This window comes from Lemur catta, chromosome 2 (assembly GCF_020740605.2).
Source record: "Lemur catta isolate mLemCat1 chromosome 2, mLemCat1.pri, whole genome shotgun sequence".
NCBI classification, from domain to species: domain Eukaryota; kingdom Metazoa; phylum Chordata; class Mammalia; order Primates; family Lemuridae; genus Lemur; species Lemur catta.
In genome coordinates, this window is record NC_059129.1 from 100,311,801 (window position 1) to 100,328,088 (window position 16,288).

At 37.9% G+C, this 16,288-nt stretch overlaps 1 protein-coding gene across 1 annotated transcript in view; it reads right to left on the reverse strand.

Annotated features, from left to right (window-relative positions):
* The window catches only part of PDSS2 (decaprenyl diphosphate synthase subunit 2), a 221,700-nt gene that overhangs the window by 38,300 nt on the left and 167,112 nt on the right, over positions 1 to 16,288 (reverse strand). The window contains exons 5-6 of the mRNA XM_045544118.1: positions 3,207 to 3,380; positions 2,125 to 2,256 (exon numbers count right to left, since the gene is read on the reverse strand). Coding sequence (XP_045400074.1) covers positions 2,125 to 2,256; positions 3,207 to 3,380 — 306 coding nt within the window. The remainder of the gene's footprint in view (positions 1 to 2,124; positions 2,257 to 3,206; positions 3,381 to 16,288) is intronic.

Consider the following 16,288-nt stretch of genomic DNA (forward strand, 5'->3'; position numbering starts at 1 on the left):
CAGTTTTCTATTTCTGGGTCTCTTTTTTTTTTTTTTTTTTTTTGAGACAGGGTCTTGCCCTATTGTAGGGTTAGAGTGCAGTGGCATCATCATAGCTCACTGCAACCTCAAACTCCTGGGCTCAAGGAATCCTCCTGCCTCAACTTCCTGAGTAGCCTGTAGGTGCCTGGCTAATTTTTCCATTTTTAGTAGAGATGGGGGTCTCACTCTTGCTTAGGCTGGTCCTGAACTCCTGACCTCAAGCTATCCTCCCACCTCAGCCTCGCAGAGTGCTAGGATTATGGGTTTTAGCCACTGCCCTTGCCTTCTCCTGGGACTCTTAATAGATGTAAGATTTCCTGAAAGAATCCTTTAATTTTCTTATTTTTTTCTCTTCTATTTTCTATTGTCTTTTTGTTCAATTTTCTGGCAGATTTTTTTCATTTGTATCTTCCGTTCTTCTGATTTAAAAGAAAATTCTGCGATGTTTTTATGTTTTATAATTCTTATTTCTTATTCTTGAATTGTCCTTTTTATTAATACTATATCACCTGTTCTTATATTATGGATTTAATATCTTACCCTGCTGAGTATTAATTTTTTTTTTCTTTTTGGAGACAGGGTCTTGCTCTGTCGCCAGGGCTAGAGTACATGGCATGGCATCATCATAGCTCACTGCAACCTCAGACTGCTGGGCTCAAGTAATCCTCCTGCCTCAGCCTCCTGAGTAGCTGGGATTACAGGTGCGTGCCACCACACTCAGCTAATTTTTCTATTTTTTGTAAAGATGGTGACTTGCTCTTGCTCGGGCTGGTCTCAAACTTCTGGCCTCAAGCGACCCTCCTGCCTTAGCCTCCCAGAGTGCTAGGATTACAGGCGTGAGCCACTGTGCTTGACCTGAGGTATATTAATTATAGTGCTTCTGAACATGTCTTTTTTCCCTTGCATTATCTCTGTTTCCTCTAAGTTCCCTTTTCATCAGTTTGTTTTTGACTTGTTCTTTCATGGTAGAGGCCTTTCTCAAATACCCAGTGGTCCTCTTGACCTATTCTGCCTCAGAGCGAGGCAGCTGGGTATCCTGTGCACTTACTTGGATCCTCCGAGGCTTGTCAACTGGTGGGTCTCACTGTAGAACTGCTCAAGGATATGGTGTGTTTACTTAGGGGGCCCCAAACACCCACATCGGCATATCTTTTCTCCCAGGTTTGACATTTCCTTAGAAAGAAGTTCTCCAGTTTTCTAACTGGTGAATATGAGTGATTTTACGCTGGCTGCCAGCATTTTGAGAATCAGTAAGGCAAGAGGGTTGGGAGAGGGGAAGTGGTCCGGTGGTACAATCATAGCTCCCTGCAGCCTTGAACTCCGAAACTCAGCCTCCCGAGTAGCTGGGACTACAGGTGTGAGCCACAGCGCCCGCTGGGTAATCCTTTCGGGATGCAGATATGCACTCAGGATCTCTGCTTTAAGTACAGTGGCTACCCTGCCCTTCGCTGTGCCTGGTTTCCCTTGTTGGGAGTCTCAGATTAACCTAGCCAATTACAACCATGAAGTTAAATTCCCTGAGGTTTTATATTAAAAAGGCAAGAACTTTTTCTTTTAATTCAGAGAAAACTCTGAATTAAAAGAAAACCAAAAAAGTTTCCTCTCATCTGCCACCCCCAATGAAATGGGAAATTTACCCAATTCAAGCCCCTTTACCCCTCCCACTTCACCACGTTTTTTCCTTTGATAATGCCTCAGAGCAAGTATTCAGGGTCCAAGTTTGTTTTAAAATAACCCTATGAGCTGACAGACGGAGCTCCTGGAATTCTGCAGCTTGTGCTAGAGTCCACAGATGGGAAATTGCAGTCAGTTATAGGTGGTGCTATTACCATAGCCCAATTTTTGAAAGCCTTTAGAAAAAAAATCATCTAAGTTAATTAGCATTCACCACAGGCACTAGTTTTGTGTTGCAGTATTCTAAGAACTCAAATAATAAGAAAACACAGTACTGCAGTCTCTAACTTTTAACTAATATTTTACCTGTTACATGAATATGCTCATATATGGCTGGTCTATAGCATTAAACCATCACAAAATATGAATTATGTTCTAAAAATCAACAAAATACTAATGGTACCTAAAATAGGAATCATTTCATTTTACCTCTCTGATCTGTTTAATCCACAAATCTCTTCCAAGAAACTCCTGATGCAAGACTACTGGAGCTGAGTTTAGATTAAAAGTCATGGAGTCACTGGTCTTTTCTTTAATAAAAGGCTGGAGGTCAGAATTTATCTAGAAGGAGCAGTTAAAAGAGTTAAATTAGTGAAATGGACATATATTGGTACATTATAGCCATATTCAGAAAGCATCAGTTAATGCAGTGAGAAATGAAGCTTAAGGAATGTAGTTTTTAGATGTATTTTAATAAAAGAACATTTTGGATAATTAACAATCTTTAAAATTCTTTAGAATTATTTTTCCCTAATATGTTCCTTTTTCATTTGGCAGCAGCCTTTATTTTACTTTTTAAGTTAAAGGTGAGGATTTAAAGATTTAATAAATATAATTGCCTAATAAACTAAGATCAAATAAAACATGCAAAAAACTTATCTAGAGTTTTTTTTAATATATATGTATATGTATATATATTTGCCCCCTCTTATGAGCTATTTAACTAACACTTAAAATATATATTAAATTCCATTTTTAAATTCCATATATATAGAAGCAACAATTTGACAGCTAATTTTTGGTCATTTTATACTTCATTCATAATAATAATTAATTTGTATGTCCATTCAAAAGAATTGGTTATTAGACTTATAGCTTTCAATTTTGCTCAGTATATTTCTAAATTTCCTTAACTTTCCATAACTTGTCTAACATAAAGATCTATAAGGGAACTGTAACAAAAATGACACATATTCTTCCATTCTGTTAATGGCAATATTATATATTATTCAATAATTCGCAAGAGTTCTCTCAAGAACCCTTTCAGGTGGTAAGAAAAGACAAACATCACAAACACGGTGTAAGCAAGCTATAGGTTTCTGTCAGAATTACACAGTACTATCAATCATACTGTTCATGTTATATAACAACCACCACCTATGACTGATAGATTTTAAGCACACAATAAACATTTTTTAAGATATAAAAGCAGCTTATTAAATGGCAAAAGTTTTCTCATGTATCATTTTAGCTATTTAAGTACTGGAAAAAGATAAAGGCTGTGTAAATACCTTATGACTCATGGCCATGTGCTTCCCATACCGAAATGCCATATCCTGAACCTCAGCATCATGCTTTGCTAATTCCATTGCAGCTTGGCAGCTCTTTGCTAGTAAGGCACCATGGGAGAGAAAAGTCTGCTCCTTCCAAGTCGATATTCCAATATCATCTGTGATATAATTTTCCTAAAAATGTAACAAAAGCCAAAATGAAAAAGGCTTTAGGGGTAATATAATTGTTTCTGTTTTTGAAGAATAAAAGAGTAAGGAATGAACTATTCAAAAAATACTCAAGCTATTGCAACAAGATAGAACTAAAAGATGATGAATCTCAGTTCTACTTAAGAAGAATGGAGGTGGGGGAGACTGCTTTTTTAGGGCAATGGGGAAAAAGTGAAAGAAATTTCTTTTCTGACTACAAGATTCAAAAGAGATGAAAGAAATGTTAAAGCAAATTTTATTCTAAGCCAGGGAACTTCTATTAAAATATATTCTATAGGAGAAGGCAAAAAGTAGAAACTTAGACCTCTTAACTAACTCCCTTGTTTATTCACATCAGTTTTTGAGTGATGATATTTGAAAACACAAGAAGCCTATTGCGTTTAAATTATGAGAAAATGTCAAGGGCATAATGACATGTTCTTATAAACAGTTAAAAAGAAAAACCAGAGAGGAGGTAACCCATTATACTGGACAATGATTATTACAGTCTTCATCAAAGTTTATTCTCATAAGAAACAAGGTCATAAGAGAGGATATAACTGTAGCTTATTTAATTTCATCTTTTTTAAATTATGAAAACCATTGTAGTATCTATAACTATATACATAACTACTATCTCTAGACCAGTGCTGGCCAATAGAAATATAAGGTAAGCCATATGTGCAATGTAAAATTTTCTAGTAGTCACATCAAAAAAGTAAAAACAGGTGAAATTAATCTTAATGACATTTTTATCTATCTCGGTATACCCAAATATTATCATTTCAACATGTAATCAATATAAAAATTATTAATGAGATATTTAAAATTCTTTTTATGAGATCAGTGTGTATTTTACACTTACAACACATCACTAGCCACAGTTCAAGTGCTCAACCTTGAACAGCTGGGTGGTAGACTGTGGGCTCTCTAAGGACAGGAATAAGGAAACAAACATAAAACAATGTTCATTTTATGGTGTTTCTTTGAAATGTAAAACTAACTAGAACCCATCCAGCAGGATTAATTAACCCAAACACTTTTCTTCTTGCCCTCATCCCATAATCCTTCTCTTTTCACCATTATTTAAGGACAAAATAAAAAATATTAAGAAAACTTAAATAGGGACCATTAAAAGGTCAGCTCAGATTTAGTACCACCTCTTTCGCTGTGTTGAGGGGAATCTTCAGCCCACTGATCAAATCAAATTATCATCTTAATTTTATTAAGCCTTTGAACAAAAAGAAAGTTCCACTTACGGCAATAGTTGCAAATATGCGACATAGCATTGGGCAATGCTACAAAAGCCACACAGGAGAGAAACAGGGCACGAACATAAGACCTACTTGACAAAACATTAGGTATAAATTATAACATTTAATTTCAGAAAACTGAGAATGTGTTTTAAAATGTGAAAGGTTAATATTCCATATGAACAAACCTAAGAAAAACCATATTATCTCTCCATATATACTAAAGAGGCATTTGACAAAATTCAACTCCTATTCTTTTTTTTTCTACACTCCCCATCCCCCTGCCTCAACTCTTACTCTTTTTTTTTTTAACTCTTACTCTTGATGAGAAAAAAAACCCTGAATAAAATAGGAATTGATGTGTATTTCTTTAATGTGATAGGGGTGTATATGTGCGTGTGTGTGCGCGTGTGTGTGCGTGTGTGTATCAGCCCAAAAGTCAGAAAATACTTTGTCAGAAAACATGAGCTTTTTTCACTAATGTCAGGAGTAAGACAGAGATGAACACAGCACCACTTCTATTTAACAATGTAATGGAAGAGACAAGAGAAGGACAGATGTATAAAACTAGAAAGGAAGAGTTTATCACTATTTGAAGACGACATAATTGAAGACCAAGAGATTAATCTAAAAAACTACTACAAACAAGAAGATAATTCAGTAAGGGAGCAGTGTCTACAATTAATACTTTATAATTAAGATAATAAATGTACTAACTATAGCTTTCATACATAAAAACTAATCAGAAAGTATTATAAATAGGGTATTTTCTTCTATTGGGTATATAAAAATAAAGATTAAAAATCTAGGAATAAACTTAGAAATGTATAAAATTGATATGAAGAAAATGATAAAAATACTACAGAAGGAACAAAAGTAACTTAAATGAATATAAAGACCTATCATATTAAAGACAGTAAGATCTAACCTCATAAAGTTACTCCAATAAAACTAACACCACCTTTTTCCCCCTGAAACCAGGCAAACTAAAGTTTACGTGGAAAAAATAAACAAACAAGAACAGCCAGGAAAATCTTGAAAAAGAAAATCAATACATATTAATGTGTTGGGGGAGGGCTGGATACTGAGAACAAATTTTGTCTAGCCCTACCAGATATGATAGCATACCCTAAAGCCTCAGTAATTAAAAAAATATGTACTTTTAATGCAGACAGACTATGGAACAAAATAGAAAATCCAGAAAGCAACCAAACTATATGTAGGAGTGTACTACATTTTAGGACAAAGTTAAGACTTTTCAGTAAATGGTGCTGGTATAACTAAATAGCTATCTGGAAAAATAAAGTCTGATCTGCATTTCAACATCATTTACCAAGAGAAACTCCAAATGGAAAAAAAAAACCCAGCAAAAGGAACAACCACAAAACTTTCTAACCAATGTTAGAAGACAAAGGACAATGAGGAAAAGAATTTGCATTTTCTATTACAGACAAATGGCAAATCTGGCTGTGGTAGGCTTATGATGCCCAACCCCCCTGCAAGATGTTCACATCCTAATCCCTGGAACCTGTGAATGTTACCTCACGTGGCAACAGGAACTTTGCAGATGTGTTTAAATTCAGGATCTTGAAATCCCCAGGGGGATTATCCCAGATTAACTGGGTGGGCCCAATGTAATCACAAGGGTCCTCATGAGAGGGAGGCAGGGTCAGAGTCATAAAAGGGAACACAATGACAGAAGGAGACAGAGACAGAAAGATGCTGTGCTGCTGGATATAAAGATGGAGGATGGGGCCATGAGCCAAGGAATGAAGGTGGAAACCGGAAAAGGCAAGAAAATGAATTTTCCCCCAGAGCCTCCGGAAGGAACACAACCCGGCCAACATCTTGATTTAGTGGCTTCTGATCAATAAAAAGAATTCCCACCTCCCTAAAACGTCCCTCTTGGTGTTGATAAGGCTGAGAAGAAATAGGCCTCTCAAATATGGCTGGTGGAAGAGGAAGTTGGCTGTAATTTCACATCTCTCGAAATGACAAATGTACTTGTCCTGTGACCCAACAATCCCACATCCAGGAATTAATCCTACTGATAAACCTACACACATGTGAAATGAAATAGTACAAGGTGTGAAAGCTGATCATACGAATTAGATCATTCTTGTCACACCCAACTAAAACAGAGTCAAGAAGCCAGGGGGGAAAAAACACTCAGGACACATAAAATTGCTCCAAAAGCACAATTCTCTGCAAGTCTGGCTGCTGAAACTGCCTGCTTGCAACTAATTTTACCATCACTCACCAATCAAAACTCGCCAGCTTCCCAGAACCTTACTAGTGTCAATGAACTTTCTCAAAGAGTAACACGTAATATTTCTCTTTTTATAAAACTTAAAACCTTCTCTTTGTTCTTCGAATATCCCAAAGGCCACCTGGTCTACTTGTATGCCCCAAATTACAATTCTTTCTTCCCAAATGAAATGTGAAATTTAGAGATTCGTCTCCATATATTTTATTTGACTTCAACAAAGGTTACAGTCTATCGTTGACCCAGCTGCCAGGGTGATCCTTTAAAAACATGAGCCAGAACCACAATGGCCTCTGGCTGTTTCTCAAACATCCCAGGCATCTCCTCCTTAAGGCTTCTGTACTTGCTATTCTGTCACACACTCTCCCTGGATGTTTGCACAGTTAGATTCTTCATTGCTTTCAGGTCTCTGCTCAAAATTCAACTCATCTTTAATAGTCTACCTCCATCCCTCATCATTTCCTGTCTCTTTACCCTGCTTTAAACCTTTTTTCCTTGATATTACAGAACCCCTCATATTTATTTGCTTATTGTTTATTTGGCTTATTGTTTGTCTCCTTTACTAGAATATAAGCTTCATGAAAACAAAGACTTTGTTTTGTCCTTTGCTGAAGAATCATACCTAATACAGTGTGTTAGGTGTGCAATAAATATTTGTTGAATCCTTTATCTCCCTCTTTTCCATTTTCCTTTATCCTTCCTAACTGGTCATAATAAAGAATTGAAATAATTCTCCTTTAATGCCTCTCTACTGCCCACAGAATCAAGATAAACTACAGCATAGCATTCCAGGCCTTCCCTTTTTTGGAAGCAAGCAATACTTCTAGCCCTATCTCCTACACAAAATATCCCCTTTGAGACCCTCATTTCAGCTACATAGGAAAACTTGCTGCTTCTTGAATAAAATATGTACTTTCACATTTGTGTGAATTTTAAAATACTAGTCTCTTCAAAGCGAATATCATTTCCTCTGATTCCCTGTCCAGGAAATTGAATTTATCCGGTCCAAATATCACTTCCTTGGAAATACTCCCACAAATATTTTCCTCTTTAGACTAACACTCCCTTATTTATATTACAACATAGCACTTAATTTTCTATGAATTGTATGATGGCTTACATATCTGTTTCACTGACCTGGTCTTAGTCACCTTTATATTTTTTAATCACTTAGGCCATATTTAAGTTTCAACAAATGTTTGCTAAACAAATAGAATCATGGTTATGTATTGTATTTATTACATAGTTGGGTGTGTTTTTTCTTTAATTTTAAAGCTATTGGTAGGTATATCCATACAACGCTATGCTATTCAGCAACAGAAAGAAAGAACTACTGACACAGGCATGCTACACCATGGGTGAACCTCAAACACATTATGCTAAGTGAAGGAAGCCAGACACAAAAGACCACACATTTTGTATGATTCCATTTCTATGAAATGTAGATTAATGATTGCCTGGAGCTGGGGGTGGGAACTGTAAATGGGTATGGGGGACCTTAGCAGGGGTTTGTGTGAAAATGTCCTAAAACTGATTTATGGTGATGGATGCATCACTCAATAAAGTTACTAAAAATCATTGTATTGTAGGCTTAAAATGGGTGAATTTTATGATATGTTAAGAAAAGTAAAAAGCTAATGAGTATGATATATATGTATTTTTTTTATAAAGAGACAGGTCTTGCTCTTGCTCAGGCTGGTCTTGAACTCCTGAGCTCAAGCAATTCTCCCGTCTCGGCCTCCCAGAGTGCTAGGATTACAGGTGTGAGCTATCGCGCCTGGCTGATGAGTATGATTTTTATATTTCTTGGTCTCAGATGCTTAAATTAACATTTAAAAAAATTTATGACTCTCAACTTTTTGCATACCATCCTCATTTATTCATACAACAAGCATTTATTAAGGTTCTATTATGGGTCAGGTTTTCTACAAAACAATATATTGATAGATATGAAGATTAATAAATAGGCTGTCCTCAAGAAGTACGCAGTCCAGGGACAAAATGTATATAAATATATCTATATATATAGATAGAAATATATAAATATAGATATCTAAATACAGAATGTATAGATAGTTCTATTTCAGAATAATAATTGCAGGATCTCCAATTAACAAAGATTCAATATTGTTCATTATATATTTCTTATTGTGATTAAGACCTTTTATTATTCATCATTTATACATTGTAAATTATGCAAATAATACACGATCACTGGAAAAAAACTAGAAGATTCAGATAACCAAGAAACAATTAATTTATAGTCCCTTGAAATCTACTGCCATAAGTTAATTGGACCATAAGTTAATAATTCTGTTCCTAAGTTAATCAGAAATTTTATTCCCTGAACATTAAGTTATTACCTATTGTAAACTTGGTTACTAATGAAACAAAATCCCTCCATTCATTTCCATCAGCTTGCCACGTATGTATTAATAGTAAGAGAGCATGCTCTATTACAAAGGAAAAGGTAACGTAAATTGTAAAATACCAAGAAACTAGTATGATAACCACATCCAAACCAGTATCTTCACATATCAGATATATAGAATTGGTATGAAATGAATGAATGTAGTCAGAGTAAATGAGATTTAGATATACTTACAGCAACAACTTACATATGTGCAGTTCTTATTGATAATTTACTAAACATAAAAGGAAGATACATTCAGTGAACATTAAACTTTTTTTTTTTTTTAAGAGACTGAGTCTCACTCTGTCACCCAGGCTGGGGGTACAGTGGTGTGCTCATAGCTCACTGCAGCCTCGAACTCCTGGACTCCCAAGTAATACTCTCACTTTAGCCTCCTGAGTAGCTAGGTCTACAGGTGTAGTGGCCCACACCTGGCTAACATTTATTTTTGATGGGATTTCCTTTTTTTCAGAAAGGTGATATATGACAATATTTTATAAAATGACTGTCAGACAGAAGTACATTAATTTAAAAAAACGTAGGTCTCATTGTCACATGACATTTTTGCTCAAGTAAGCCTGGTTCAAATAACATGGGGAAAAAAACTAAAGTTTGCAAGGTGATGTTTGCCCTTGATAGTGGCACTGGTGGTTTTGCTCATATATAATATGCTGTTCCATTACTTTACTGCCTGTGAGACATGTACTTTGAGTTGCTTTTCTAATGGTGGTGATTTTGTATATATCTATTCAATATGAGACCAAAGTGAATCAGTAACAATGGCTGTTCAGGACTAAAGGTCTGGTCCACGGCCAAAGAACAAGGGCAAACTAATTTGCCCAGAAAGATGTCAAAGCCCCAACTAGAACCTGCCAAGTCAAACTGCTACCTTTTGTATTATTAGAAGAGAAGTGTTTTGGAAATTATGAAGCTGGCAACCTGTACATTTTTTTTTTTCTTTTGAGACAGGGTCTTTCTCTGTTGCCCAGGCTGGAGTGCAGTGGCATCATCATAGCTCACTGTAACCTCAAACTCCTGGGCTCAACTGATCCTACTGCTTCTGACTCCTGAGTAGCTGGGACTACAGGTGTGTGCCACCATGCCCGGCTGAGTTTTTTTGTAGGGATGGGGCCTTGCTATTGCCCAGACTGGTATTGAACTCTTGGCCTTAAGCAATCCTCCTACCTTGGCCTGGCCTCAGCCTCCCAAAGTGCTAGGATTATAGGTGTGAGCCACTGCACAGGCCTACCTGTACTTTTTTTTTTAAAGCACTTTTTAAAATGCAAATGTTTCATGTTTTCAGGCTTCCTACTTCAGATTCATGTTCTGAGCCACTGTCTTTAGAAATACAACCTAAATTTGTGTTGGATGACAGACCAGATTTCTCTAATGCCCCATTTCACCATTCTAAATGTTTGCTTTGAATCGTCTCTTTCAACTATTTTGAGAAGTTAAACAAAACAACTGAAACAGTTTACCAGCCTTATTTAAGAAAAAAAAAAAAAAGTCAAGCATGGGAAATTTTCAGTAAATCTCTACATTTGAGAATCAGAAGGAAGCAAGGAGAAGAATCAAATCTAATATTTCCTGGTAGCTAAGTACGTGATGAAACTTTCACATTCTTTATTATATCAGCCCTCAAAAATATTAAGTATTATTATTCCCATTTAATAGGTAAGGTTTCAAGAAAATATTTTGACCAAGATCAGACACTAGTAAGTGGCAGAGATGAGTCTCAGATGCATAGCAATTGGATTCCATTTTGCTTAACACAAAATAGAAACACACGCAATACTTAACATCTTTTATGGTTTAAAAGTAGGTTGTGTTTAAGAGTGAATGACATATTTCATCTATGTACCAAAAAAACCATTTAAGCTTGTAAATTAAGGCTTTTAATAATATCCATTGAAGAGATCCAAGAGTCTACAGCATACAATTAACAAGAATTGAAACAGGAGATATCGTATTTTTTCAGGAATCCTGAGGCAGGGGAAAAAGTATAATATTTTAACAACATCATCTAACAGGATGAAGTAATTTGCTTTGATTTATAATGCAGTCACATGGGAGACAGTAAAGTAGGTGCTATATCTGTAAGCTTTATATCCATGTAAAGCACAGAAAAGAAACTGATAAGATTGGATGAATGTGTATTACTAAAGGCTGTTTTAAAAAATGCTTCTGTACAATACATGGAGCTGTTAAAACTTTACTCACAAATTAGAGAGAAGAGTTGCCAAGGAATTTAAAAATCTAGGAATTTAGCCTGGGCAACATAGTGAGACCCCGAATCTACAAAAAAATGAAAATAATAATAATTAGCCCGGGGTGGTGGCGTGTGTCTGTAGTCTCAGCTACTTGGGAGGCTGAGGCAGTAGGATCCCTTGAGCCTAGGAATTCAAGGCGGCAGTGAGCTATGATTGCACCACTGCACTCCAGCCTGGGTGACAGAGTGAGACTAGTCTCTAAAAAATAAAAATAAAAAAATAAAAATCTAGGAGTTCTTTGGGCTAGGGCTGGGCAGCCCCTTCCTGCCCTCCCCACTAGTCAGTTCTTGCTAAGATGTATGAGAACAACCATGCTGAAAAGGGGTCAGGATGGAGAAATATAACAGTAGGAATCCTTCATACCACCACAGTGGTATGCCTGGGATGGGGGAAGCTTTGAACAGCTAGAGGGCAGCAGATAGTTTTAGGATGGATTGCACAGTAAGGGCAGAAGAAAATAACTAAATTCTTTGAGATGAACAAACTGGATAGCACCAAAGAGAATCCTGGCTTGCTTTAAAATGCACAGTAGGCTGGTGCTTGTCATACTATAAATGTGCAGCTGATGTAGTTCAACTGATTTTTTGTGTGCTTACTATATGTCAGGCACTGTGGGTGTTAGGCATTACTCCTTGACCTTTAGGAGAAGTTCGGCAGGGGAGAAACAGCAAATAATTACAGAGCAGTTGAGTGTGTGAAAAGAGAGCTATGCTTACAGAAGGGAGTGAAGAGTTCTATCAAGACAGGCTCTGATTAATAAACTTGAACTAGCCAGGAGGATAAGGTAGGGGATGACTTTGGGGTATCCATACAGGTTCTATATTGTTTAAACATACAGTGGGAGAAGTAGGTGAAGAAAGACAAGATTAGCCAGGTGGGTAAGAGGCCCAGAGCTTTGCACTTTATCATGTAGGTGCCAGGAAACTGTCTTCAGATGGAAAGGACACGATTATGTGTGCAATTTAGATGGGTTGAATGCTATATTCTAGGTGACCAGGGATGAGGCAAAGTGATAGCTAATGGGGATTGAGAAGCAAGAACAATATAAGCTACTCAAAAAGGGAAACAACTGAAAAATAATTTTAAAAAATTAGCCAGGCATGGTGGCTTATGCCTATAGTCCCAGCTACTCAGGAAGCCAAGGTAGGAGAATTGCCCGAGCTCAGCCTGGGCGTATGTGAGACCCCATCTCTTAAAAAAAAAAAAGTGAAACAAGATAGCTCCTTATTGTGGACAGGACAGTTGCTCACCCAGGACCCATTTCTCTGCCCTTCCCCCTTACTAGCAAAACCCTAATCACGTTCAGGTATTCACTGCTCTTACCAATGATGAATTTAGGAATGGGTATGTAGTCCAATTCTAGCCTATTAGATATAAGGAAGTCTACCAGTGAGCTCCTAGGAAAGAGACTCAGGTAGAAGTGGGAGTTTTTCCTCTGGATGTTGCTCTGTCTTGCAGAGATATACTGCAGGCCACTGTAGCCAAACTGCTACCAGCCTGATAATAAACACAACACTAAGGAGGCAGAGCAGAGAGACAGAGAGAACCTCAATATCATCCCATGATAACTGTCCCTGACATTTGCCTACCTCTTCATGTTCAGTCAGAGTAAAATACATTTCCTTACCTTTATGTCTATTTAATTGGGTTTTCCATTTTTGGCCACTGAAAGCATTTCAATGAATTCACTCTTTTAGGTGAAAAATAGTTACACTATAGGAAGCCCAGATACGCCAACACAAACAGTCTATTTGTTATCTACTGCTGCAACACAAATTATCCCAAAACTCAGCATCTTAAAATAACAAACACCTATTATTCCACAGTTTCTGAAGATCAGGAATCCAGGAATGGCTCAGCGGGTTGGTTTTGGCTCAAGTTTATAGTCAAGCTGTTAGCTGAGGCTGTAGTCCTACAAAGGAGTGGAGAATCTGCTCCCAAGCTCACGCAGGAGGTTGTTGGCAGGAGGCTTTACTTCCCTGCCACACCAGCCACTCCACAGGGCTGCTCACATGACAGACAACTGGCTTCCTCCAGAGCAAGTGATCTAAGGGTAAGAACACATCCAAGAAGGAAGCTTCACAATCTTTTATAACCTAATCTTGGAAGTGACATACCATCACTTCTGCATACACTATTGGCCATACAGATCAACCCTAGTACGATGTAGGAAGGGATTACACAAGGAATACTAGGAGGTGGGTTCCTTGGGGGTGATCTTGGAGGCTGGCTACCACAGATGAAGTCTATAATCGGAATTATTGGGTCTACAAATCTGAATATTTTAAAGTCTCTTAAAACATTCTGCCAAATTGTTTCCTAGAAAGGTTCTTCTGATCTGCACACTAACTAGCCTGGTTTGAGACTGTCTTGCCATTGAATAGAATTATTATTTTACTTGTGAGGTTAACAAGTAAAAAGTAACATTTCCTTTAAACTTGGGATGACATATCACTGATTAGTCATTTGCATTTCCTCCATTTATTCATTTATTAAAGATTCACTGAGTATCTCCTATGTATAAGGCATTGTTCTAGGTGCTTGTGCCAATGACCGAAACCAGAATCCTTTCTCTCATAGTACTTATAGTCTAGTGGGGAAGCCAAACAATCAGATAACCACACCAATAAACAGTTACAAACTGAGGCACTTCCAATGGGGAAAACGAACATACTTCTATGACAACATGGAATAAAAGAACCTGAGACTGGCGTTTTGGGGGATGGCTTCCCTGAGGAAGTGACACTTGTGCTGACATAGGAAGGATGAATAATGGGTAAGTAGTAAAAAAGATGAAGAAGTTGTTCCAGGCTGCAAGGATTCCATATATGAAGTAGAATGGCATGTCCAAGGAATGAGAGAAGGCTGTTGGGGCTGATATGCAGACAGTGAGGGTGAGAATCGTACACAGTGAGGCTGGAGGGACAAATTGAGGTCAGACTATGTAAGGTCTTTTGGATCACTTTCAGAGTTTTGGTCTTTTTTTCTAAGAGTAAAGAGATGTCACTGGGGGTAGAAATGGAGACACAGCATCATCAGATTAGCATTTTGAGATTCCTGGCAGTGTGGAGAACAGGCTAGGGGATGGGAGGATTATATATAGGGAAGTGAAGGAGCAGGTTACTTGGAGTAGCTCAGGAAAGAGATGATGGTGTCTTGGACCACATGGAAGGGCAGCCAGGTTCTAACACCAGGCTGAGCAGGCATGGGGTAAAGCCAGGCTCCAGCCTGTGCCATTGATGGTGGGGGAAAGAGGGCATGAACAAGTATTGCTCTTGACTGCTGTCATGAATGACTGTGTATGTGCTTCCAAAATTCATATGTTGAAGCCCTATAATTCCCAGTGTGGCTGTATTTGGGTCAAGGAAGTAATTAAGGTTAGATGAGGTCATAAGGGTGGGGCCCTGATATAGTAGGAATAGTATGCTTATCTAGTGTCCTTAATTATTTTTAGGCATCAAAGACCTCGCTCACAGTCTCTTTCTCTGCCATGTGAGGACACAGCGAGAGGCAGCTATCTACAAGCCAGGAAGAGAGTCTTCACTAAGAATTGAATTGGCTGGAACCTTCATCTTGGACTTCTAGCCTCCAGAACTGTTAGAAAACAAATTTCTGTTGTTTATGGCTATCCAAGCTGACTGATACAACTACCTTCTTTATACAGCTTAGGATTCAATCAGTGATGTTTTGAGAGCATATTTATACTGCTCCTCCTTACATCTTTTCAGACTGGTCTTAACAACCAGCATGTTAACATATTGCCTTAAAATTTGTTGGGAAGATCCATATTCTACTTATCTATTTCTGCATAACAAACCAAACCAAAACTTAGTGGTATAACAACCATTTTATTATGCCCACAGATTTTGTGGGTCAGGAATTCAGGAGGGGCACAGTGAAGAAAGCTTATCTCTGCCCAGGATGTCTTCAGTTGGGAAGATGAGAAAAGCCAAGGATGATTCCAAGAGCTGGGGATGATTTCACTGCCTAGGGGATGGAACAGCTGAGTTACAAGGGAGCCACTGCCACTAAGATGGCTATTCACTCACCCACCAATCAGGCCATCTGGGACTGATGACTGCAGCCTTACTCATGGTGTCTCCAGGTGGCTGCTCACAACATGTAGCTAGGCTCCAAGAGGGGGCATACAGAGGAAGTGTTTCAAGAGAGTGAGCATTACAAGAGAGCCTTTTATGACCCAGTCTGAGAAGCCACGTAGTGTCACTTCTACCAATTCTACCATACTCTATTGGTTGAGGTGCTCACAAGCTCACTAATGTTCAAGGGAAAGGGACACAGATCCCTACCACTGGATGGAAGGCTGGGGGTGGGGCTGTCAAAGAATTTCTGATCTTTTTGTTTTTAAACCACCATAGTCTACTTTTTTTTTTTTTTTTGAGACAGAGTCTTGCTCTGTTGCCCGGGCTAGAGTGCCATGGCGTCAAGCTCACAGCAACCTCAAACTCCTGGGCTTAAGCAATCCTTCTGCCTCAGCCTCCCAAGTAGCTGGGACTACAGGCATGTGCCACCATGCCTGGCTAATTTTTTTTTTAATATATATATTTTTAGCTGTCCAGTTCATTTTTTTCTATTTTTAGTAGAGACGGGGCTTGCTCAGGCTGTTCTGAAACTCCTGACTTTGAACGATCCTCCCGCCTTGGCCTCCCAGAGTGTTAAGATTACAGGCGTGA